This window comes from Silurus aristotelis (assembly GCF_946808225.1).
Source record: "Silurus aristotelis genome assembly, chromosome: 28".
NCBI lineage: Eukaryota > Metazoa > Chordata > Actinopteri > Siluriformes > Siluridae > Silurus > Silurus aristotelis.
In genome coordinates this window covers 10,896,915-10,922,877 of record NC_139601.1, presented here as the reverse complement: position 1 = coordinate 10,922,877, position 25,963 = coordinate 10,896,915, and the positions used below count along the sequence as shown (strand labels likewise).

The 25,963-nt window shown below is 38.4% G+C and overlaps 1 protein-coding gene across 3 annotated transcripts in view; it reads right to left on the bottom strand.

Annotated features, from left to right (window-relative positions):
- Positions 1–7,009: 7,009 nt before the first annotated feature.
- Positions 7,010–25,963, bottom strand: part of ephb2b (eph receptor B2b) — a 139,514-nt gene continuing 120,560 nt past the window's right edge. For all 3 annotated transcript variants that reach the window (XM_083534088.1, XM_083534089.1, XM_083534090.1), the window contains 6 exons: positions 25,652–25,899; positions 19,010–19,225; positions 18,658–18,807; positions 9,868–10,061; positions 8,940–9,095; positions 7,010–7,694 (listed from right to left, as the gene is read on the bottom strand). In XM_083534088.1, coding sequence (XP_083390214.1) covers positions 7,586–7,694; positions 8,940–9,095; positions 9,868–10,061; positions 18,658–18,807; positions 19,010–19,225; positions 25,652–25,899 — 1,073 coding nt within the window. In that variant the 3' untranslated portion in view covers positions 7,010–7,585. The remainder of the gene's footprint in view (positions 7,695–8,939; positions 9,096–9,867; positions 10,062–18,657; positions 18,808–19,009; positions 19,226–25,651; positions 25,900–25,963) is intronic.

The window sequence follows — 25,963 nt, the reverse complement described above, 5'->3', positions numbered from 1 at the left end:
TTTTCTCCCGTTTATCCGTAATTCGGGTCGCTTCTCCTTCGACTGCTGCCCAATCCTCCTGAGGTGAGGATTGTACAAATGGTGGCTGACTAAATACTTTTTTGCCCCACTGTATATTCATTATTTTTCCGTCAGTAAGCTCAGAGAACTTATTATAATTGGGAAAAACAGCAAATGAAACATCAACCCCAGATATTTTTTTTATATGCATTGTAGAAGTTAAAAGATTTCAGCAGAATTTTCTTTCAAAATGATAAGAAAATATAAATGTTTTAATTCATGCAATTCATTATTAATCACATCACTTATTTTACTTTATGTTCAAACTACAAGTTTTTGTAAAGTCAGTATCCCACAGGTATCGTCTATAAGACCAGTTTGAGAAACAAACTGAAAGGCTTCAGCTGACAGAGTGCCATCTTATGTTCCGTCTCAATTACATACAGTTGTGCCAAGGCCAACATTTTCCACAGTTCCATGAAATGTGGGTGAACAACTACTATCACCGAAACAAGGAAACAGACTACGCCCGAACCTACCGCATCCTGTAGGCTGAACGTGGAACAGAATCTGAAATAAAGACATCCTGTTATTGCGATGTCTTAACACACACTGTAAAACATACCGTATTTTTGGCCTTCCATAGTAGCAGACATTATAAATTTGCTCTAAGCGCTACTGCCAGACTTTGAATTGACCTTGTCTAAAATGTCTACACAGGGCTGAAACATTGTCTGAACTGTGCTTGTTATACAATTTAGAAATGTAATATATACAGTAGAATTGACAAAGCATTATAGATAAATACATAATGCTATATTATCATTATATTACATTTAAGCTAGGTTTCCAAGTAACTGAAACATAAAACCTACTCCAAAATGATTGCCTTTCTTGCGCAAAAGTCTGTATAAGAATTAAAAAGGAATAAAAAGATAAAAAAAGTGATTAATTAGCGCTGTGTTTTGAATAAAGAACTGCAAAGCTGCTGTTATGCAGATCAGAGGAATTGAAAGTGTTTCTTAATGGCAGGGGATGACAGGTTCAAAGCATCTTATGGACATGAGCAAGCCAGAAAAAACTACTCACTACAGGCTAAACATTTTTCAGCAATGATAAATGATCATGCACAGTTATAGTTGGCTTGCCAAAGGCACCTTATGGTTGAATTGGAGGCAAACTCTCCAGCCATCAGAGCCCAAAGCACTGCTGATTGCTCTTTAATTGTCCATAGTTGCTATTAAATGTCTGCAGGATGCACATGTGCGACAATAGAGGCGCCGAGCATTGATCAGTGATGATTACATAGCAGGGAGCTCTATTAGCAGCTATTCAAAAAAAGAGAATCGCACAAGGGGGAAACTTATGATCACTGCTTGGTTAGGTTTACGATTTCCTTTCAGTGTGAATTTGACCGAGACGCAATCTCTAAAAAATGATCCTGACAAGAAATGGTGTATGGAATTAAGTAGTCTCGTGCTAAATGTTTTGCGTGGCAGGTTGTGTAAGGGTGATTTCTCCACTATAAATCATTTAGTGTTAAATGTGATCTTTTTCCCTACACCCGGGCTTTTCCAGTAGAGCTGTCTCAGGTGGACAATCAGCCGGATCTACAAGCTCTAGAACACGCTAAAGATCTGGCGGCTTTGCTGTTGCCGCTTGTGGCGTTTAACAGGGCGTAAAAAGGGGGCGCACGGGTGGGTTGGATTTAACCAGAAGAGCTGTTGGACTGTCATCAGGTTCCTTGATGGTGAACTCCTGAACTCGCTTAGCCTTTGCCTTTTTTTTTTTATCAGGCATGCCACTCTTGGGGAGGTCACTCAAGGGTCAGCAGGCTTTCACACGTCTAGCCGCTAACGAGGGCTGGAAAGGGGAGAGAGATGTGAGTAGACGCTGGAGGCCAGTAGCAGGGAGGGGTGGACTAGTGGAGTTCAGTCCCCATCCTACAAAAAAAGCACACAGGGACACAAGCACAAAAGCTGTTGCACTCCTGTGAGGCACAAACTGGAACTGGTGCAGACAAGATCACAGGGTCTCTACTGACTGAAGTGACATTTCCAGTGAAATCTACAAAGTCACAAAGCGTTATATTGATGTAAGAAAGTGACATGAGACACAGGTTTATAAGAGATCTCATTTCACTTTTAATGAGGAGAGTCAAGTTGGGCTTTTTTCCTGCATTTTTAGAAAATAAACCAATAACAATATTACAAATAATGAAATTGTTACATCATTCACAGGGTTACAGTCAAATGTACATTTTATACATACGAGAAAACAAGGACCTCCCAAGTGTGTCACAGTGGTCAGGGTGGACAGAGCTCTACACGAGCCCTGTCTTTCATTGGGAGAGCTTGTCCCCTGTCCTGCATGCGGAATCAGGGCTGAGACACAGGGAAGCTTCATCACAGCCATTATCTGCAGTATTGCCATCCAGACACCAGAGGGCACAGTTATGCTACAGGCAACGACTCCACGTTTAGGAGCCATTTTCTCTCCTGAACATTTTGGACCATATTTGGAGGACAAGGGCTGCACCAGTGAGAGAGAAGAGAGAGAGAGAGAAAAAGAGAGAGAGAGAGAGAGAGAGAGAAAGAGAGAGAGAGAGAGAGAGAGAGAGAGAGAGAGAGAGAGAGAGAGAGAGAGAGCGACAGAAGGAGCCAGGGACATCTTGTGTTTACATTCACTGCTCATTGTAACACAGAGACAAAATGGTCTTTCGCTTGCATTTTACAACTGTCACACAGTTGGTGAATGGTTCTGTAGAGAACGAGAGCATATGCCGTTCACAGCTTGCTGTCGCTCTCAGCTTTTAGCAAAAGGGCTTATATACTGAGCAGAGTGCCACGGCAGTCATGAATAAACTTGCCAGCGGTGAGAGAGAGGAGAATCGTTGGTGGTTCAGATGTACACACAGCACAACTGTCACCACCTAAATGACTCAAAGTTATTTTAATAACTGCTCTGTGACATGGCTGTTGAGTTGGTATACACATGCCATCGAGTTGAGTGCACGATATCTTGCCGATCAACTTTTGAGGCCTGACTAGTGCGAAATGACAAATAACCCAAACATTCCACTGTCTGCATGTTATGGTTCTGCGGTGAGACAGACTAATGAAACGGCCTATACGAATCGTTTACTCGCACTGCATAATATTCTTTCACACACTTTCAATCACATCTAATTTTTTTACACCTTTGACGTTTATGTAGAATCGAGGGATGGAGAGAATATGAAACAGAAAGATGGATGAAGCAGTTGGACTCCTGCAGGGATGTAAACTTATGCAATGGGAGGAAAATATTCTGTTACATTACAATTCTTTGTGCCTGTATAAATACTGAGTCTGCTTTTAGAACATAAGAACTGTTGCGGTAGAGATTTATAAGAGAATATGGGTTAAGGATTCCTCTGCTGATTAATGGGTTTATCAAAAAAAAAAAAAGGCTTTAAAAGGGATGTGAATAATGTAGAGCAGAGCCAATACAGGAGTTACAAATGGAAGCAAGTTACAAATGGAAGCATCTAATTCAAAACGACGATATATTAGAGAAGATTGCTGTCACATTGTGCCTGAGGGCAGAGCCTGGCTTAAAGAGGACAAATTAGTTTGTTGTTTTGAAGTGGTTTGAGCCCAACACAAAGTGTCTCTTCACACCTATATGCATGGTAATATACACAATATAACATAGTCGTAGTGTATTTATCTAACAACCTGTTGAAATCTCATAGAATGAAAAAAAAAAAATAAAAATAATAAACAAATCCTACAATGATGTGTGGTCATATTTTTAACCGCAAAAAAGCACCACAAAATGATCAGACATGTCCACTGATATCAAGTGAAAATGTCATGAATATTTCAATGATTTTATTATTTTCTCCCATTTAGAGTTTATGATAAAGCACATTGATTTATGATTCCTATCTGAAGCTTGAAATGAACTTATATACTGAATATTGGAATAGAACATTTGCCCCCATTTTTTTAATTGTAGCATGCCAACATTACAATACCTTTTAAGTTTTCAATGTAATTTAATTTACTTTATTTAGTTTAGTTAGAAAGAAGCAATTGTCTACCAAAAGCACAAAGTCATTTCAGGCTTCCAATGAGTAAAATTTCTAGAAATATAAACCACTTCATTGTGGTCTAATTAGTTTCATCTATAATTCAAAATAAGTTGTTTGTATATATATATATATATATATATATATATATATATATATATATATATATATATATATATATATATAAACACACACGTGTATAAATATATATATATATATATATATATATATATATATATATATATATATATATATATATATATATATATATATATATATATATATTTATACTTACATGCCAGTCACCCCAGGCTGCTCATCACGGATAAACACACATCATTCACTTTAATTCTTAAATTCTGTAAAGCTGCTTTGAGACAATGTTCACTGTGTCCACTATAGAAATAAACTTGAATTTACTTATTTCTTTTTTTACAGGCTGTTGCTGCCTCGTTTATTTCCTTGAAACAGCTTAATACTAGGCAAATGAACATAAGAGCTAAGCCCCTGAATGAATGACTCTCAAGAAGTCTTTAAATGTAATTTCACTTCATTTTCATTTCAAAAGCAGTGCATTTTTTGTTTATAAGTATTACACAGGGCTGATAAATTCTGCATTAATTTTCAGATGTAGAAGTGCCATTAACACTACAGCAGATAAACATGTTGCACTTCCACTGATTTATTACTACAGCAACCAGTCTTCGGATTACTTGCTCCATATCGCTTTCGGTAACTGAAATTCAAACATAATGCTATCAGTCCTCTAATGCAAATTGTGATTTGGTATGCAAACAGAGACAAGAGAACAAAAGAAAGAAGAAGAAAAGAATGAAAGAAAGCGGTGCTATTCTTAGGAAGACTGAGGTGCCATTAAATATTGGAACACTGGAGCAGGAGTTATGGGTCTTGCAAAAGTGTGGCATCAGTGAAGAATTTCAGAAAGTCTGGAAGAGATAATCAGTCTCTATCCATCAGCCCATTAAATAGTCACGCTGATTCATGGAACCTCTGTGGGCAAAATCCTGATAGTCACATATTAAATAAATAATAACCTCTTCTTGAATAAAAGAGGCCTGGATAGACAAAAGGAATGATGAAAATGATGAAAAGGGATTGATCAAAATGCAGGAAAGGAAATGAAACCTGCGGCTTAAGCCTACTGGAGGTATAATGTCCATGTACAGAACGTATAAATACAGCATAATGGGACTAGAGATAAGCAGATATTTCTATGAAGTAGTTCATGTGATGGGAACAAATGAAGATGCAGAGCAGGAGCAGCTCTGATGCATCTGTGGTCAGAAAATCGGCGCCAGATGAGCACTGTGCTATATTAATCAGTTCACATCGCTCCACTCGAGGCACTGGATCAGCCAACGGAGCTTATGTGAGCTGAAGTGTGGTCGAAGTGACTAGCTGCACTGTACCGAGGGGTTTTAAATGTATTAAAGATGTACGTCAACCCTGAGGTTATGGAGCGGAGGAAGTCTCTGGTGAGCTGAGCTAGACAAAGTGTAATTGAGCACTGTTAACCACAAGTGACCTCCATGCCAGGACACACACACACACACACACACACACACACACACACACACACACACACACACACACACACACACACACACACACACACACACACACACACACACACACACACACACACCATGTAGCACAGCTGGAGGTGTCTGTGGTTTTCGTGTCTGTTCAGTATCTGCTGCACTGCTCACTGTGACCATGCTAAAGGATGATCCCACAGTCCCCATCGTCTCTCTCTAATAGAAACAAAAGCCCAGATTTGACAGCTCTTAATTTCATTTTCAACAACAACAACAAAAAAAAAATTCTGTACATTAAAATCCAACACGTATTTCTTACATGGATATTTACAATTTTTTTCCTTAGTTTTTTTAATGTTTTATGCGCTTCATGTTGGTAAAAAGGCAGAAATCTCGAGAACCATTGGAGACAGGCTGTTTAGGGGATGTATATGAGTGTCATTTAGCTTTCTATCCAGTCACACAAACCACATTTATAAACATAGTACTCATCCTCCTGCTCTTAAAGTCATGTGGCCACATATTAAGCGTTCTAATCGTACCATTCGACGTAACTTTGCCATGGCCAGTGGAATCATAACACAATGCTTGTGTACACAGAACTATCCCAGTGGAAAGGGCCATGTGATTCTGAACAGGACATCCTGATTTGATTGATTAATACTATTCTGAGCTCTTAGAAAATGAATTTATGTAAAAAACAAAAACAAATCTATGTGTCCTTCTACGTAAATTGTAAATTATTATTATTATTATTAATAACAATAATAATAATAATAATGAAAAAAATATCCTAAGCAATTTTTATTTTTATCTCTACATATTTGATGGAAATCTTTATATTTTGTTTCATGTACTAAATGATGAAAATGTCACCACAAACGTTTGATTTAAAATGAAGGGAAAAACCACAAAGTGAACAATCATATTAACTCCGTCATTGTTGCCTGAATGAAAACAGCCACGCACTAGGTGACTACACTGATGATGTCCCAACGTCAAGTGCATCTGATATGTACAGAAAGACCTACGAGCTATGAGGTAGGACAGAATGATGTCCTATTTGGCAGGTTATGATGTCTGTAAAAAAAAGAAAAAAAAAAAAAAAAAGGCTCATTTTTTCCCCATGGTGAATGGAAGCATAGGAAATCTTCATTACAAAGTCAACACTGTCAACAAGACTACTACTTTTGAGAGAAGACTTTTTTTTTTTGTTGTTTTGTTTTGTATTTGCTTCAGGTGTTTCAAACAGCTAAATAACAGAAATGTCTTTTTTTTTCCTTTCGTGTAAATAACGGCAGTCATGAGAAAGTTTCCATTTCATTTCCTTTTCTCTGCCTTCTCAATGATAGCACAGGGATTATGGTTTCTTCCATTTGAAGCCTCTGAGCAGGGAGTCAATATTCCTATTAAGTGATTTCTACTGTAAAGTAGAATAACAAAGCACATTGCTTGGTGTTGTACCTTTCGTATTGGTGTATTTTGCCCTTTTAAAGGGTAGCCTTTCAGTGAAATCCATCTACACTTTGACATGTATCTATATATATCATATAGATCTTTCTGTTCATGTAGGTTTTTTCTTTAAAAAATCTTTAGAAAAATCATTTAAGAACATGACAAAAAAATTTAAATGAATAATCATAAGGAAGAGCAAAAAGATGAGCGTGCTCTTGGTGAAAATTCTTCTTTGCTATGTTTTGGCAGTTGAGACAACTGATGGATCGGGCAAAAGTGTTGTCGATGTCAAAGGGACGACATTTTTGCTGTGTTGCTTGGTGGTTTGTCGGGGAACAGGGAGAACACGGAGGGCAGGGTTAGGTAGAGAGGACCAGAGTGATTGCCTTGGGGAAAGAATAGTGGCCCAGAGGGAAAAAAATCAGGCTCAGCACGCATCCACCTCCATCTGTCCTCTTGTCCCTCCTGCCTTTGTGTGCAGGATCAGGCCTGGAGGTCAAACCTCCACCGACTGGATCTGGTTCATCTGCGCCCTCATCATCTGCACGCTGTTGAGGATCTTCTTTTGGTGACCTGCTAGAGTCACGCCCACCCTGAGGATGTCCCTGCCGAGCACACACAAATGCACACATCAGCAAAGATATCAAAACATGTAATGCTTTTAACATAAACCACCATCCCCATACTAAAATAAACACTGCATGTCAGCTCGAAATGAAATGGACTCCTTCCAAGCACCATCCCCATCGGCCGCTGTGAGATAAGTTTACAACAACGGCATGTCTTTGTTTTTGTTGGGATGTGTGTCTGGTTTGTGCAGGTATCAAAGCCAGGGATTTATGGAGAAGGGAATCTGACAAAGCATCACTGTGGCTCATATTTCTTGTAGGAACTTGAGGTAGAAATGCTGGGAACAATGAAGTTTTTAAAGCAAATATTTACTAAACATTTTTGAAAGCAGGGTTTATTTAGAGGCAGCATATTCATCTCATGACAACCATGATTAGTAAGATGAATTCCAGATTCCCAGAATATGCTTACGTAACATCAGGAATGATGTCAGAGAAAACAACAAAAGCATTATTCATCCAGAAAAACACCAAAACTACAAATGAGGTAACAATGGAAAAACCAAACGGTGTACTAAATTTGGGTTTTAGAGTATACCTGAATGTTTTCATTTCATCTCACTCTCTCTCTCTCTTACTTGCACATGCCCAATCTAAATCTTCCATCAAATCCAAACTTACAACTTGGAATTCTCTAATTTGCAATTCTTCTAGTGTGTTAGGGGGATGCATAGGGGGATACACTTTCTAGGAATATACAGTTCTCCTAAAATGCAAGCTTCAGATGACTTTGCTTGTGAAATTACCCAAACTTGGATACAATGAACAATAACAAACAATTGCTATATCACAGATCAAGGATCTGATTAAGGATCACAGATCAAGGATTGCTTATTATAACTTTGTAATCTGTATAAAGATCTGATTAAGATTATGAAATGCACAAAAATGTAAACGTGCTGTACTGTTAGCTGCAAACATTGTGATGTTGATGCTAACGATTCCAAGATGAAGTCTCCCCTCATTGGTCCCCTCTCTTTTTATACACTTGCATCCATGCAGTCTTGCAAATCTGATATTATGGAGACTTCAGCCAACAAGTCAATGAGACTGGCCACAGTACTGAAGTCTTCGGTGGGTACAATTTTAATAGGTATGTCTTTCACTTCCTCTCTCTTTCTCTTGTTCTCTCTCTCTCTCTCTCTCTCTCTCTCTCTCTCTCTCTTTCTCTCTTTTCTCTCACTTCCACTCTCACTCTTAATCTCTTTCAATAGCACTTACTCCATTGTCATCTGCGAGACCAAATCGAAGCTGGTGAAGTCAGCATTGGCGAAGTTGTCTTTGTACTGGCCCATCTTGATAGCATCCAGCCAGTCGTCCACAGTTCTGAAGCTGGAGAAGTCAGGCATGCTGCGGTCCAGCAAGGGCAAGTGCACACTGCACAGGACAGACAGTGGTCACCCTCATACATTTTTAAATTATTGATTTATTCTGCAATCTGTCTGGTTTGCTGTATAAATATTACCAATAACAAGCAGCTGCTAAATGCTAAAATGTATCTGAGAACTACTTCTCAATTACTTTTGTTTGTACCTTTGTAACCAGACAGTCTATCTCTTGCAAATATTTTCAGATATTTTTATTTCAATAAACAAAAATATGAGCCACATTGACAAACTAAGGTGAAAAGAAACAACATTTTTTATTTCTCTCTAACTTTCTTTTACAGATAGTCAAACTGTGGTTAAAACCATGTATGTGGTAAATATGGCTTAAAAGGCCAAAGGTTGAAAACTAACTGGCAAAAGGACTAGCTCTCACATTGGTATACTGTATCATGTGCTGAATATGTGGGCTCATATGTGATTATGTACAGAAATATACGCTCCCTAGACTCTAGACAAGTTCAAATTGGTGGCTATACATAGGACCGAGGGCCCTGTTCTCAAAAATATTCACATCTTTTTAAAATATGATTTAGCATCTGTGTGTTTCTCTTATACACAAAGTCCATTCACATTTACTTCAGGCACATAATAGTCCCTTTTGCTCCCATACAAAAGATAGCACACAATTTATATCACACTTTGACATTGTCACTGTTTTTTTCATAAACAGGTTTTTAAAAATTGAATATATCCAACAATGCAGCGGTTCACGTGTTCGGTATGTTCATGTGTTATATGCAAATGATCACTGACGGTCTTACCCTGAAGAAAGAGGTGTCATGGCCTTCAGCATGTTGGGGTTACGGATCATCTTGTCCAGGTTGTTAACAATCTGGTTGAATTTGGGACGATTATTGCGGTCCTTCTGCCAGCAATCGAGCATGAGCTGGTGCAGGGCACTGGGGCAGTCCATAGGTGGAGGCAACCTGTAGTCCTGCTCAATAGCATTGATCACCTGATGGGAGAGAGACAGACGTCCAGAGTCTTTAGCAGATGTCTAAAGGGCTTGGGTTCAGGAGTGAAAAGGAACACAGCACATACTAATGATGAAAAATGGACATATTTTTTTGGTATGCATAAAAATATTTACATTATTCAGAAGGTTACATATAAAGAGGAACAAGATTCTAACAAACTTAAGTTTTGTCCTAATATCTCATGCAATACAGTTATAGCCAACCAAACAACTGATTTACTTCATTTTTACACATCTATAGACAATCTTCGGTTTGCTATATTGGAACTGCACTTAATTAACTCTCAATTTAACTTCAAAAGAGTAGAACAAATAGATAGATAGATAGATAGATAGATAGATAGATAGATAGATAGATAGATAGATAGATAGATAGATAGATAGATAGATAGATAGACGATAGATAGACGAACGGACGGACGGACAGACAAACACAATGGAAGTGAGAGGGAAAGAGGGAGTGTGTGTGTGTGTCTGTGAGAGAGAAAGAGAGAGAGAGAGAGAGAGAGAGAGAGAGAGAGAGAGAGAGAGAGAGAGAGAGAGAGAGAAAGAGAGAGAGAGAGAGAGAGAGAGAGAGAGAGAGAGAGAGAGAGAGAAATGGTCAGCAGGTTAAATGTGGTCAAGGGACTGTACCGAGTTTTTGTGTGGGTATATAATATAATGCAGTAGGACATATATGGACATTTAATGATGATTTGTGGGCTTTTACTAAGCCTAAGTGAATACTAGGCTGTCTCTGCTGTTTGAAAGCTAAAATATTACAAACGTTACCTCTCTGCTGGTTTTCTATGTCTTGTTTATAGACTTAAGTGAAACCATGCATTTTCTTAACAGTACTTCTCATTTACTCAACTTGTGCAAAGTGTTCTAACACAATATCTTTTACTCTCTAGAGTGACTTTGAATCTTGGCAGTAATATTAAACATATATATTTACATACAGTGCCTGTCAGAAGTTTCCAAACGCCTAGTCTTTTATGGATTTTGAGACCTGTTTCTTTTGTTAATATGCAATAAACTGGGTAAAAGGCAAAAACACATGAGAATTGTACAGTATCTGACTTGAAAATGGTGAATAGGAGAGATGTTAGCAGACTGTCTCATGCTTACAAACATAAACTTCATGATTGGGGGGTTGTTTTAGAGCAGGGGGAACTGGAGACTTATTCCATTTGAAATTCCATTGACTTTTCATACCGTTAAATTATAGAAAATGACTAGTTTGTTGCACATACATAAAAGGAATATGCAAGTGTATTTAAAAAACAATAAAAAATCTTGCCATTTCCAAACTTTTGACAGGCACTGTACATTTATTAATTCATATATTTACTACCAGTCAGACTTTATTGACTTTAATTACACACTTTAATGTCTCACTGTAATTTGAAATTAAAGCATAGAACAAATTAACAAGTGGACAAAAAGAATCCTGAAATCCTTTTGTTTAAAAAAACTGAATGTACATTTTTGACTCATCAATGTAGTCACCTATTAAAGATATAACAGCCAAACACACTTGTGTCATTCTTTCGATAATGGAAATAAAATATTGTTTGGAAGGTTCCTTTCAACAATATTGCAGACGTTCCCAGAAAACAGTGCTGACCATTCCAGGATTTAAAGTGTACATCTTGTTGTTTTCTTCTAAGGTAGTTCTGACATATGCATGATTTGGTCATTATCTTGTTGTGGGATTAAACTGGTCTGTTAGCCACCTATCATGCAAGCTGTTGAATCTCATAAACTTGCCTTCTGAATCTTTTGGCTTTGGCTCTGCCAGACCTGTTCTCAGAGTTTTCTCGAGTTTCCAAGTGCTTTTGAATAGTGCTGTGGAAAATTTTCTCTATGATACCTTGGCCATCCTTTGCAATTTCTCTAAAGAAAAAAACCTACATATTTAAGGGTTAAGGTGATCTGCCAGTCTTTCTTTGTTAATTGCCTTTTTATAACCATTATGACAGTAATATAATACTCTGTTCAGTGTGACTTCTGGTGACGTAGCTTCCTGTGTTTGACTTGTTTGCCGCGAGTTTCGTGTTTGTATTTCTCTCGGCGTTTTCAAACAAACTTTACTATCTACCTATCCTTTTTTTTACTCTTTTAATAATCCTAAATTGTTTTTGTCTTCCTGACTTGTGCCTGTAGTTTGTCAACTCGACTATTACTAGTGTTGACTATATTCATTGCCTCTCACTCATATCTCTGTATCTTAACTCTGTTCGTGATTATAAGCACTATGCCGGCTGTGTGTCTGCCTTTGAGCACAGGCGAGGACTCGTTCGAGTTGCAAACGGTGGAGTTGGAGATGGAGGCTTTGGAGAAACAAATTCGCGAGCTGCATGCAAAGCATGCCCAGCTGCGAGAGTGGAAAGCAGCGCTGGAAACATCCCGGGGACCTGGGACACTCGTCCCAGGTAAATTCCCGGGTTGAATCTAACACTCCCAGCACCTCAACTCCGCGTGTTTCAGTGAAATACTATCCAAATATCTATCTACTGGGACACCAGTATGAATTGTTACCATTACATTTTTTCTGACAAATACCTTTTTTATAGCTCTGAAATGTACATTATTTTTCAGTTTTTTTGTAACCTAAACCTTTTCCACCTCTGGCAATATACCGCTTACCATTGTACCATTTTAGAATATTACTTTACATTGATGTTATATCCCCTTTTAAAAAAATTTCAAGATGTTTGAAAAATTATTAGTGTCAAGAGAACTGTGATTATGGGTAGCATGACCTGTTTCTGTTCTAATTAGAGAGTAGATATTTACTACTGACAGTAAAAACCTTAAATAGCTTTCTTCAAACAATAATATATACTAGGAGAAGCATATAAAATAATATACCTACAATGTACCTAGACAAACTGTTACAACAAATCTAACCATAAAATGTGTTACGATCAACAAATGACACAAATCACTTTTTAAAAGGATCACATTACAAAGCTATGATTAGTTCATTGCCTATTTTAGAAACCTTCAGTAGCCCTCAGTAAATAAAAAACCTCTCTAGATGTTTTCAGATTGAGAAACTTATCTGGCAATTAATTTACAATTTCTGACTCCAACAAACAACCAGTTGCTTTAGTTGCTTTATCATCACTCTAATTCAGTCCAGTTAAATTGCCAAGTAAGTTTAAGTCACTGGGTTGAGCAGTTTAGATGTACTTATAATGATTAAGGATCTAATAGAATAATTATTGATGCTATGATGAATGATATATGCTTTGAGAGACTGTTGATGCCATCTTGCAAAATAAATATTTGCGCTGGAGATAATTAGTAAATCCAGTGACAAAAATAATCACAGCACATTAAATAATAAGAGGGAGAATTTTTGGAAGCTAGCAAGGGACACGGGTTGTGTCCACACGATGAGTCTGTTGCAGGCATACCAGACCAATTTACTGCGGGAGATGGATGAGGGTTTCAGCTCTGGGGCTGACGATACTAAGGAGTTATGTCGCGCAGCTGACCTAACCCTTAGGGCCACCAAAGAAACGGCATGGGTCCATGTCAGCCTTAGTAGCCACAGAAAGGCATCTGAGATTCCCGAAAGGGACAGGGCTTTTCTGCTGAATGCCCCGGTAGGATTGTGGCCGATACCAGATCTGCGCTCCTTGAACTGCTCACTGGTGAGATCTAAGGGATGCCTACTTCCACATAGCCATCCTTTCCACTTACAGCAGGTTCCTGAGGTTTGCTTTCGGGAGCGAAGCTTACCAATATCGGGTCCTCCGTTCGGCATAGCACTCTCACCCCACACCTTCACAAAGTGTATGAATGTGGCTATAGCCCCCCTAAGGCTTCAGGGCATCCGCATTCTGAACAATATTAAGGACTGGTTGATATTAGCTTGATCAGAGCATCAGGCGGTCCGGCATCAAGATGTAATTTTTGCCTGCATGAAGGAGCTGGGGCTAAGACTAAACACAGGGAAGAGTGTGCTTTCTCCAGTACAGGGAACCACCTTTTTGGGCTGTCTCCCGCCTGGATCAAGGCTGCTGAGTCTCATGGCGGCAGCGTCCAATGTGATCCCACTTGGCCTCCTCCATATGAGACCCATCTAGTGTTGGCTCCAAGACAGAGGGTTCTCTTTTGAAAGGGCAGTCCACTCCGTGCTATCAAGGTCTCGTGGCCTTAGATATGTGGAAAGAACCTATGTTCCTGTCTCAAGGCCTCATCCTGGGAACTCCTTGTCGTTGCATAACGCTAACGACAGACACATCTCTCACAGGGTGGGGAGCGGTCATGAGTGACCACTCCGCCCAAGGTCAGTGTAAAGAACTACATCTCTTATGGCACGTAAACTGCCTGGAGATGATGGCTGTGTTTTTGGCTTTAAAACACTTTCTCCGAGACCTAAGAGATTACCATGTGCTGGTCCGTATGGACAACACATCGGTGGTCTCATACATCAACCACCAGGGGGGTCTCCGATCTTGCTCCCTGTACAGGCTGGCACGGCAGATCCTCCTGTGGTCCCAGGAAAAGCTGGGTGATTTTACAGAGCCCAGGTGGATCTGTTTGCGACTCATGAGACTTTGCACTGTCCCCTCTGGTGCTCTCTCTAACCCAGCCCCACTGAGGCTGTACGTAATGGTGCAGACGTGGCCGAGGCTTCACCTGTATGCCTTTTCCCCTATCGCGCTGCTCCCGGGAGTTGTAGAGAGAGTACGCCGGGATGGAGCCCGTTTCCTCCTGGTGGCACCTCGTTGAACGGGCAGAACATGGTCAAGGTGCCTCCTTGGGAAATCCATCCCAGGAGAGATCTCCTCTCTTAGGCAGGGGTAACCCTGGTTCAACCTGCCTAAGAGTTATAGGAGCTATGGCTGTGGCCCCTGAAGGGGCACAGTTCTAGCAGCTGGTCTCTCTACTGAGGTAGTGGAGACCATCCTTCATTCCAGAGCTCCCTCTACGAGGAGGTTGTACGCCGCTAAATGGCACCTGTTAGCTGTGTGGTGTGAACACCACCAATTAGACCCAGTTAACTGCCCGGTTGGTTCAGTACTGGAGTTCCTGCAAGAACAATTTGCCACAGGGTTGGCTCCTTCAACCCTGAAGGTTTACATGTCCGCTATCGCGGCTTATTGTACCCCGCCCTTGAGGCAGTCGGTGGGTAAACACCCTCCTGTGACACGTTTCCTGCGCGGCACCCAGAGGCTGAGGACCGGGATGCGACCCAGAGTGCCTGTGGGGCTGTTGTGTTGGCAGATCTATCTGAGCCCCCCTTCGAGCCCTTGGCCGAGGTGGCCCTTAGGTACCAGTCTGTAAAGACTGCTTTCCTTCTGTCAATATCCTCCATTAAGAGGGTCGGGGTCCTACAGGTTCTTTCCGTGGCCCCGTCGATCCTGGAGTTTGCCCCTGGCATAGCTTTCTGGTTCGCGACGTCGCCCCGCCAGTGACATCATGACTTGCTGTTTGCCGGATTTCACACGTAATTCAGAGCGTGAGCAATTCAGAGGCATTCCCAAAGTGTTGTGACGCAGCATCTTGTTCCCTCAGGGAACTAGGGTTACATACGTAATAAACTATTTATAATACTTACTTTTATTCATGGTCATTCTTAAGTAGAATTTCTATTTTATTTGAACTATGAAAAAACACAAAACTCAATCTACATCCAGTGTCACACTGATAATTGTGACATTGTGATTGATAATATTTTGAAAGCTTAAAAATAGTGCCAGTGTGAAACCCCCTTGTATCAGCCTCGAAATTAATCTACCAATGTTAAGTCTACTGTAATATGGAAAATGGCACTTATTTGGCTTATAGAACACTGATAAAATAATCAAATAAAATTGTAATGTACGCAAACTGCCAACCTCCAAGCTGCTGAAAAAAAGAATCTCTTGCAGTCAAAAATAACCAAGTGGCAATCATGCTTCCACAAAATGGATGCTATTTTACCATCCAAATAATTGCAGTCTGCACTGTACGCTCTTAACTTTAGACTCAGCACTACACAGTGCAAGTTGCATATCACTGTAACATGCTAACACTGTGTGTTGTATATAAATACACTAAGTGTCTTGATAAGAGCCCAGGACTGGGGCTGACTTCACTGCAAGAAACCAAGGATTTATCTGTTCTCTTCATAAATGCACTGTGATCATTATCTCTGTCTGAAGGGGATCCAGGAAAGCAATTTATCATCACTCACACACATGCACACAGGTTATTAATCAGGAGGACATGGTTACTGAAAGAAATAAGACGGAAAAATATAAAGCATATAAACCATTGGATTGTGTGACGGCCTTGCATTTGTTTATTCCATCTCAGCGTAGTAAATGAGAAATAAATGATCATAGACAGGGTGTTGGTTTAGGGCTGCCTCTTGCCACCCAGAATTGATTTAGATGCCTTCTGATTTTCTGCAGTCTCATTCCATCCTCTGTAGGTTTTACTCAAAATCAGGCACGGTATTACTGTCAGGCCAATCATGATTAACACACTCAGTAATTTACATTCGAACTGAATTCTATGTTTAGAAAATTGTGCTGGAAGCTGTGGACGGAAATTCTCACTGTCACTCTGTGTTTAGGTATGTTTTTATCTTCGCTGTGAACTGTTCTACTTCTGTAAATATGAGAGACAGCCGTTTTCCACACTACAAGTTCCTTTCTCTGCATAGTACTGTTGGTGATTGACCTCATCTCTGTGCACCCTGCGTCTTATGTCAATGTTGAATTGTCAGTGAGTGGAACTGATGCACCACATTGGCCTCTATACTCAGTAAACCACGGAGAAGCTGAGATACACATCAGAGTTGTGGAAAAAAGAGGTATGGGGACCGTCTGAGACCCACCACACTCTAGCTCATTATATAGGGCATTATAGAATTCCATTCAGTGCCTGATTAATCTCATCCTGCTACCTCAAACTCACAGCCCGACGGGGCAATGGAACGCTATCTAGAGCTGCTAATAAGATAACCGCTGAGATCTGCAGTCTCTCTTAGCACATTAGTGTTCACTCTTTCAGTTTCAAACTATTTTCATTATCTGGACCCGTAATTTGCTTTCCCCTCAGCCACCCAGGGGGATGCTGAAAATGAAAGCTGCAGTCAAGGGCAGAAACAGTTAGCGCAGCCCCGTGCTTTGCATATGAAATAAATTTCTTGCTCACAAGTAGCTGGGTGAGGAGTTTACATTTAGTTCTTTGTGTTTGCTTTACCAGTGTATGCAATTCTTACTCTGTTTTAATTAATCATATTTCAGGCAAAGATTGGATACAGAATACAAGGTTAAAGACGAGCAGTGTGAATTAATTTAAAATTTTGGTCCCTGCACAATCACACAATTTTACAACCACCACACACTGATCAGACCCAAGGTTTAATATCATCCCCTGAAGAAGACCCTGGAAGCAGACTGATGGGAGTTAAAGCAGGAGCAGGAATCTGGGTCTAGGCATCAAATGGTACACAGCAGATTTATGATGCACCACCAGTGCTGCTGTTTACCTTCCTTTTTGTTTCAACATCTCAGTGCTGCCCTTATCCATCACTCACACAGAGGCCAGGGGTCCTACTGGGACACCCCACTGACTGTCTGATAGAAACGAGTACATCAGCATAGGGAACAGGTAGTGTCCTAATAGTGCAGTTTAAATGTGTGATTTCAGGTCAAAATATTTAAATAGTTAATTTTAGGCTCAGAAATGCTTCATCTTTTCCAACTTTTTTGTACAGTCTAGATCTGGAAAAAATATTGAAAGTTTACTTGATATCTGTTGGGTCACAGAATCAGTTAGTCAGCTAGCTAAACTAGAGTAATAAGTGTTTTATGTCATGTCTTAATTCAGTACATTTAGGCCATGTATTGAGTTTCTACAGGAATTTAATATATTGATAGCTATGAGTTATGGTTCCCAATAGCGATTTTGTTGCCATGAACTACTTAACGTGTGGCAACTATTGTATTTTTAATTGAGTGAGAGAAAGAGATATCAATTGATTTAGACCCCAGTGACCTACACATGGAAATGATTAATACTACACTTTACTTCAACCTTGGAATGACACATTACACTATACTGGAGTCACTTAAGTTGCAACATGGATGTACCATTACCCTGTGCCACCTTAACAGGTTTATTAAAATGAATAGACTTTTCTTGCTTGCTTCTGCTAGATCTAAAGGCCACGTATTTAATATGATGCACTATTAACTAGTCAACTAAAGTTTTACAAACAATGACTATTAAAGACTTAGATTGTGACCCTGAAAAAATATTAAGTGGTCTCAATATTCATCTTTTGGCCTCAATATATTCATTTTGTAGCCAGGCCTGATATAAAACCTATTAAATAATAATGAATCCATAATAACTTATTAAATTTAGATAAAAATGCGGGGTGGTAAACACATTTTTTTTTAGACCCAGGATTTCTTTGCATCTAAACTATGAACTATGTTCACATCACAAAGGCCTAAGATTGCTCCAAAAACACAGGAAACTAATATAGAGCAGTGTAAATGAAATAACTGCTAGACTCAATAGTTGGGACAATGGGACCAAAACAGAATGTGTTAAACATGGAATTTGTACATACATCCTGATTAGTCATGTCCCAGTATGGCCTCTCTCCGTAGGACATCACCTCCCACATGACGATGCCATAGCTCCATACGTCACTAGCTGAGGTGAATTTCCTGTACTGGATAGCTTCTGGTGCAGTCCAGCGGATGGGGATTTTCCCACCCTGCCATACAGAATAAAAAGTTTGGAGAGAATAAGTCTACACACCATTAGAAGCTCAAAAAGACAAAAATCACATCACAATACCAGTAAAAATACTTATGTGTTATATTCCATTTAAGTTTATTAATTGTCTATTGTGAAAACCTGTGTCAAAGGCGACCCTACTAACTGCTATACAGTAAAGTATAATTAAGAGGTCTCACCAGAGCACTGGTGTAGGTGGGGTCAGATGTGTCATCCTCCAGGAAGCGTGAGAGCCCAAAGTCTGACACCTTACACACCAGGTTGCTGTTAACTAGGATGTTCCGGGCTGCCAGGTCACGGTGCACGTAATTCATATCGGCAAGGTACTTCATTCCCGAGGCAATCCCACGCAGCATGCCTACTAGCTGGATCACCGTGAACTGCCCATCGTTTTGCTGTAAGATAAAAAAAATGGATTAAAAAATTCATGCTAGCTGGTTTGGGTGGTTTTGAAACTGTTAGAACAACAGGGGTTAAGGAATGAGAACAGATTATTTCAGGATTTGTCTGTCCTGGTTTAAGTTTCTCTGTGTTTTTTCTTTTATTAGGTCTAGGCTTGGGGATGACTCTAAGAGATAGAAAGCATTCTGGTGTGTGCTAAGTTGGATAAGAGAGCAGATGTTGCATGTCCCATACTGAGCCCTGATAAATCCTTCAGCTGTTCTCGAAGACTGTCATAAAGTCTTGAAGAAGGAGCTCCTGCTGCTTTGACCCAGCTGTGGCTCCAGCTGCACCCATCTGTAGACCCACCACAGGAACCACAGGAGATGAGAGCAGCAGGCTTTGTGTAGACAGACAGACACGGGTCAAGTGCATAGACATATCCGTCTGTTTTTGTGTGTTTGGTGGTTTGTGTATTACATTTGTTTTGGGGCACCATTTTTATATATATGGCTCTTTATATAGCTCCCAATAGACAAATTATTGGTGTTTTCACTTATAAATCAAGATGAATGCAATTTAAAATACATTTCTACTTTTTCAGAGATTGCACTGGAAAGCTATGTTAGTGTGTGTGGATGCGTGTAATACATCCCCAACTCTTTAAGCATTTTAACATTTATTTTTTATCATTATAGTTGTGAAGAACGATTATGATTTAGTTTTGATTAAGTCTGAGTTTCATACATACTGCAAAAATACATAAAATAAAAAAATCTGTGAGGCTCACTGCAATTCTGTATTTTTTCACTGTGAATTTTCACACTTTCTTTCATTGTACAAACATTTCAGAGCATTATGTAGATTAAATTAGGTGGTCCCCTGGTGGTCTAGTGGTTAAGATGCAGCGCTCCCACCGCTGCGACCCGGGTTCGATTCCCGGTCAGGGAACCATCCCCAGCCACTCTTAGTGCCGGTCCCAAGCCCGGATAAATTGGGGAGGGTTGCGTTAGGAAGGGCATCCAGCGTAAAACATGTGCCAAATCAAACGTGCGGAGGATCCGCTGTGGCGACCCCTAACGGGAGAAGCCGAAAAGAAAGTTATGTAGATTAAATTAGGTGAAAAATTCCCATGTTTTAAATGTATTTGAGATGTGTATTTCATGTCCTGATGAGAATATGTGGTTTGGCAGTCCAATTGTTTTCCTGCTACACAAGCGATGTTTAATTATAATAGGATCCAGAAAACCTCAAAATCTGTCTTGTGATGGTAATCTTTATTCACCTAAAGTCGGGCGTTATATACATTCAGAATAATATTGCAATTATGGTTAGCAACTGCTGCTAAGAGGTCCTCACAGGACATGCTAAAACCCTTACACACCCTTCCTCCCCATTAAACAACCTGAGTTCCTCCTCACGCCCCTGCCATCTCCTAATTTATCACCCTCATTCCAAACCTCCACAGCAATTAACTTCCATAAATTATTCATAAGTTTCAAATCCTTCACAAATACAAACCGCCGCTCTAATCTCTCTGCACTGTTTGCATACAGTTTAATTAAAGGGACTCTTAGCCAAAACTCATTTCCATGCACAACCTGAACAAAGTACGTGTTCAGGATTTCTTGATTATACATTCATACATTTATCACAGTCATCTGTACTGTATCATTCTCACAATGATACCTTCTCGAAGTCAACGTATTTAGGCGATTAAATTTCACTTAAAAAGTTTGTGTGTCTATATATATAGGGGTGTAGCAGTACACAAAATTCCCAGTTCGGTACATACCTCGATTTTTAAGTCATGGTTTGGTTCGATTTCAGTACAGTTCGGTGGAAGAAATGCAAAACATAAAATTGCTTGTAATTTTTTTTTATTAAAGCAGTTTATTATTATTAATAGTTTACATTTACAGTTTACATTTTTAAAATTTTTTAAATAAAATGCCTGCTTGGTTAAATTATATATATATATATATATATATATATATATATATATATATATATATATATATATATATATATATATATATATATATATAATAAAATAAAGTAGAATAAATAAAATTAATGCAATACACTTTTTTATTATATTAATTAAATTAATTAATTAAACAAATTGCATTAATTAAAATTTAATAAATGGAAAAATTTAATAAAATAGTTTACATTTTTTAGACCACATTTGGGTAATACAGATGTGTATATAAGTGTGTGTGGGTTTTACATTTAATATTTAAATTTATAAAGATACGATCTACTTAACTGTTCTACTTATTTCAGCATACTTTTACAAATGTCTTCATTCCTTCCACCCATCATTCATTTACTCTCTTGATATGCGAAATTGTCAGGATTTTCTCCTTTTAATAGAAATTCTTGAAGCTGGACATAAAACACTAAAGAATCCATATCGTTAGCATTAGCCGCTAACCAGGAAGTGTCCAAAGGCTAATGCTTTTGTACCCCTGGCATTGTTGTGTATGTTTTTTAAAGTTTAATAATAAAATTAAAATGTACTCAAAGTGCAAGGCTAAACAAACTTGCAGTCCCCACTTTATATGTTCCTGAGGGAACTCAGATTTTACTGCATGTATAAAAGACTGTATTTCTATTATGTACAGTATGTGTGATTATATATATATATATATATATATATATATATATATATATATATATATATATATATATATATATATATATATATATATATATATATATATATAGAACTGGTGCTAAAAGTAAATTAAATATTAAGTAAATATTAAGTAAATATTCTTGAAAGTATTCAAGAATTTTCTCTCAGAATAAATATCTGCTGACATTAAACTGTAGGGTTACAGTAACTTAATCTACACTCTTACAGTTAAGGTGTATGTTAATCTAGGGCTTGCTTGCATGACTATTTATTTTCACTAGTTGACCAGTAATAAAATAAATCCTTACTTGTCTTGTTATAGTTAGAGCTGTTTTAAGAACATCATTATTTTAGGTTTTATAAATGTACTCTGAGGACAGTGTTAGTCACGATTGAATTTTCTATGCCACACTGCTATTTAGTCTTATTTACACAACAAAACTAAATGCATAAGGAACTGTTTCAGGGGGAATTAGGGGGTAGATTACAAAAATAGTCATCTGCACACCTCTATACTTCATATGGTTAAAATGTTTCACTGGGCGGAAAGAAAAGAAAAACCTTTCCCAGTGCACACTTTTCCTGCTGACTGCAGATCTGGCTTTCTCTTATCAGAAATATTTTCACACTAATGCAGTACATTTAGCTCACTCAATTTACTGTCTAGTTGTTGGGTTTTATTTTCAAACATACTACTCAACTTCCCAACAGATTATTAAATTAATAAAAAAAAAAAATTGTATGTACTGTTGCACTGTTGAATATGAATGCATATTTTCTGAGAAACAAAAAAATGTAATAGCTTTTGGATCTTACACAACTGCAGAATGCATAATGTCTTCCATCAGAGAGTCTGATGTCTTTCTTCAACAGACAAAGATATCACAAGTGCTTTTACACATGTTCTAACAAAGGCTTACAGGTCTGTTCCAAAGAAAACTCAGCAAAGCCCTGTAGCCTAAATTCTACAAAATTCTCAGGAATAAAGCCTTCTCACCCTCATTTTACATTCATTACTTTATCAAGGAAAAGTTGTAATTTAATGCCACTGTCTGTACTTCTACAAGTTTACTGCTCCGAATATTTTATATGTGTATGAATTTTTGGCCTAACTGAAACCACCATAACCCTGACCAGGCAGTTACTAAGGATGAATATTTGAATGGAGAGTTCATATCTTCTCAGGTTCACATGTTCATGCTTGGCTTTTGTTTGTTTCACATGCTTCGTATGTGACCAATTATAAAAAAAAAAAGAGCTGTCTTGTGTGTGTATTTCTAACTGCTAAGAACACATTATCTGTTCATCCTAAGTAAAGTTCTTTTTGCAGTTAAATTCCTATTACAAGGCAACTCACATTTACTTATGTCAGTTTAAAAACAGTACATGACCAATTTGAAGACAGACACAGCATGGCCTGCGCATGTTTCATGTTTCAACATGAAGTAAAATGCCTAGTGATTAGCAAAGCACAAGCCTGCACTCAAGTGAAACATTTACATGGATTCATTAAACTGAGGTTTTTAAGCAGAGCAACTTATAATTAAGACAGAAAACAGAAAGCAATTGCAAATGCAGTTGGCGGGTAAAGGCCTTGCTCAAGGACTTGAACTTATAACCTTCTGAATATTCCTAACCACTGAACCTGCACTGCACTAAACAGGACCAAGCTGATTTAAACAAATGCTTTGCAAATGTCGATCTGTTCCCTATCTTACCTCATTTATTCCTCATACTCTCAGTGGTGTCTAATTTCTGATCATTTCACTTCCTGACACCCCTTAAAGCTGTGTGTCAGGTCTAAAATAAGTTTCTACTTAATGAAAGCTCAGAGGTAAAGCTATACTAATGAGAAAAATAAATCCACCATGTCCTGGCAATTTACATAAATCACTTTTCCCCTAACTTCAAACGTACCGAATTAGCATTGATGAAGGTTTCTCGACGTTCACGCTTTCCCCAGTGACTCAAATAAAAATGATGGCTGCCAGAGCCGGTCACTTGCTTCCTGCAAACAGCCTCCTCTCATTTCCAGCCTGCTTCATTTCTCTCGGATTTGAAAGATGATCGCTGTCGGCTAAACTTCAAGATGAGTTTGCGCAGAAAGAGGATTTAACTTTGAACTTATATACTCCTGACTTCCTCTTTTAATGTGCATGATTCATGATTTAGATATTTTCCTGTGTGAAATCAATGTACATTAAAGATACATTAAGAAAATACTTTTAGGATATTCATTTCCAGTAGTGTTGATTTCTTGAACATGACTAGACAGTATTTGATACATTTTCTATACAAAGCACTGAAGATTGTGCAGACTGTAATTCAAATATTTGAATAACTGATGTATAATAAGCAATAAATAATAAATAATAATGTTCCACAATATTTAGTGTAACTATCAAATGTGATGTATGTGTATACTGAGGTGATGCATGTTTAACATTGTAATCACTTAATAATTATAAGAGCTATAAGCCACTTCTGTACAAACAGTTATTAAAAAAAATAATACACTAACAGGAACAGTAAGTCTGTGCTAGGTCCTGTCATACCACTCTGTTACTGATCATTTTTCTAATGCCATGTTTTGCTGTATTGCTTACATAGTGTATAATGTGCCTTAAGTACATAATATAGTGAGCATATTACACGCAATGTAACACTAAGACTAAAATTGAGGCTTTTTCGATAACACTGGAATACCTTTACATAAAGCAAACACAATCTCAAAGCAAATGCTAGTGTGGCAGCCTGGGGCTATAAAGACAGGAAAGCTGAGGGCTTATTAGTCTGCTCAAATCAATATAGAGTGCTACATGTACACAGCAGGGAGGATTGATGAAAAGGGCCAATAAGGTATTAAAGAACCTCCTGTGGGGGGATTACCTGATGTACACTGTGTTAAGTAAAGAAGAGACATTTTATATACGTAAATGATGTGTTCACATGCACGCACACACACACACACACACACACACACACACACACACACACACACACACACACACACACACACACACACACACAAACAAATGAAGGATTTTCATTCGGTTGAATGTCTCTTTCTTGCCACACTCATATGTGCTTGTTCTTGTAATGTAAGGGTTTAAAGGATTTAAATACAACATTTCTGCTGGGTTTGTACTTCTGTTTTGAACAGCTTGACAGATGATGGTCTTTTAGATTTAAAATACAATTTAAATCTTTACAAACATACAGTAAGCAAGTCTGTGTGTGTGTGTGTGTGTGTGTGTGTGTGTGTGTGTGTGTGTGTGTTTGTATGCAGCCATGTGCCAAATGTTCACAAGCATTTATAAAAAAAAAAAAAAAAAAAAAAAAAAAGCAATGTTGGGCTCCCATAAGCCCTATTCAGATAAGATGAGGTTTTGCACGAGATTAGGTTTGTTGCTTTTTTGTCTGATCTGACCAAATCTTTCAAGTCAGTTATTTTTACACATACGGTGCACTATTTACTGTGTGCCATATTCTTTATTCTATAAAATGACTTCTGGAAATTACCCAATAATCTCTGTATTTATAAACAAAAAGACACTTTTTTTTAAAGACACAGTTCACTTTTTTATCATCTTCTGCCAAAACCAAACCAAAGTTGAGTGTTAAAAGAATTCTGATGTTTAAAGGCTGTTATATATACTATATAGTCAAAAATGACATTATAACAATATATACTTTTAAATTAGGTTGATGCACCAAAAAGCATTACTATTATAAGTATAGGAGAAAGCATTTCCTGAGTATATGAGACTTAACATTATGGATACCATTTACTCACCCTCAGGAAAGAGTCCAGTGATCCGTTCTCCATAAACTCTGTGATGATCATCACAGGGCTGCTTTTGGTCACCACTCCTTCCAGATGTATGACGTTCGGGTGGTCAAATTGTCCCATGATGCTAGCCTCACTCAGAAAGTCCCGTCTCTGTTTTTCAGTGTAGCCCGATTTCAGTGTCTTAATGGCGACAAACATCTCCCTCTTTCCTGGGAGCTTCAGGTTGCCACTGCACACCTCCCCAAACTCTCCTACAAAAATACATACAAAGAGGTTCGTCTAAAAGTGACAAATCCCATAATTAAAACAAAAAGA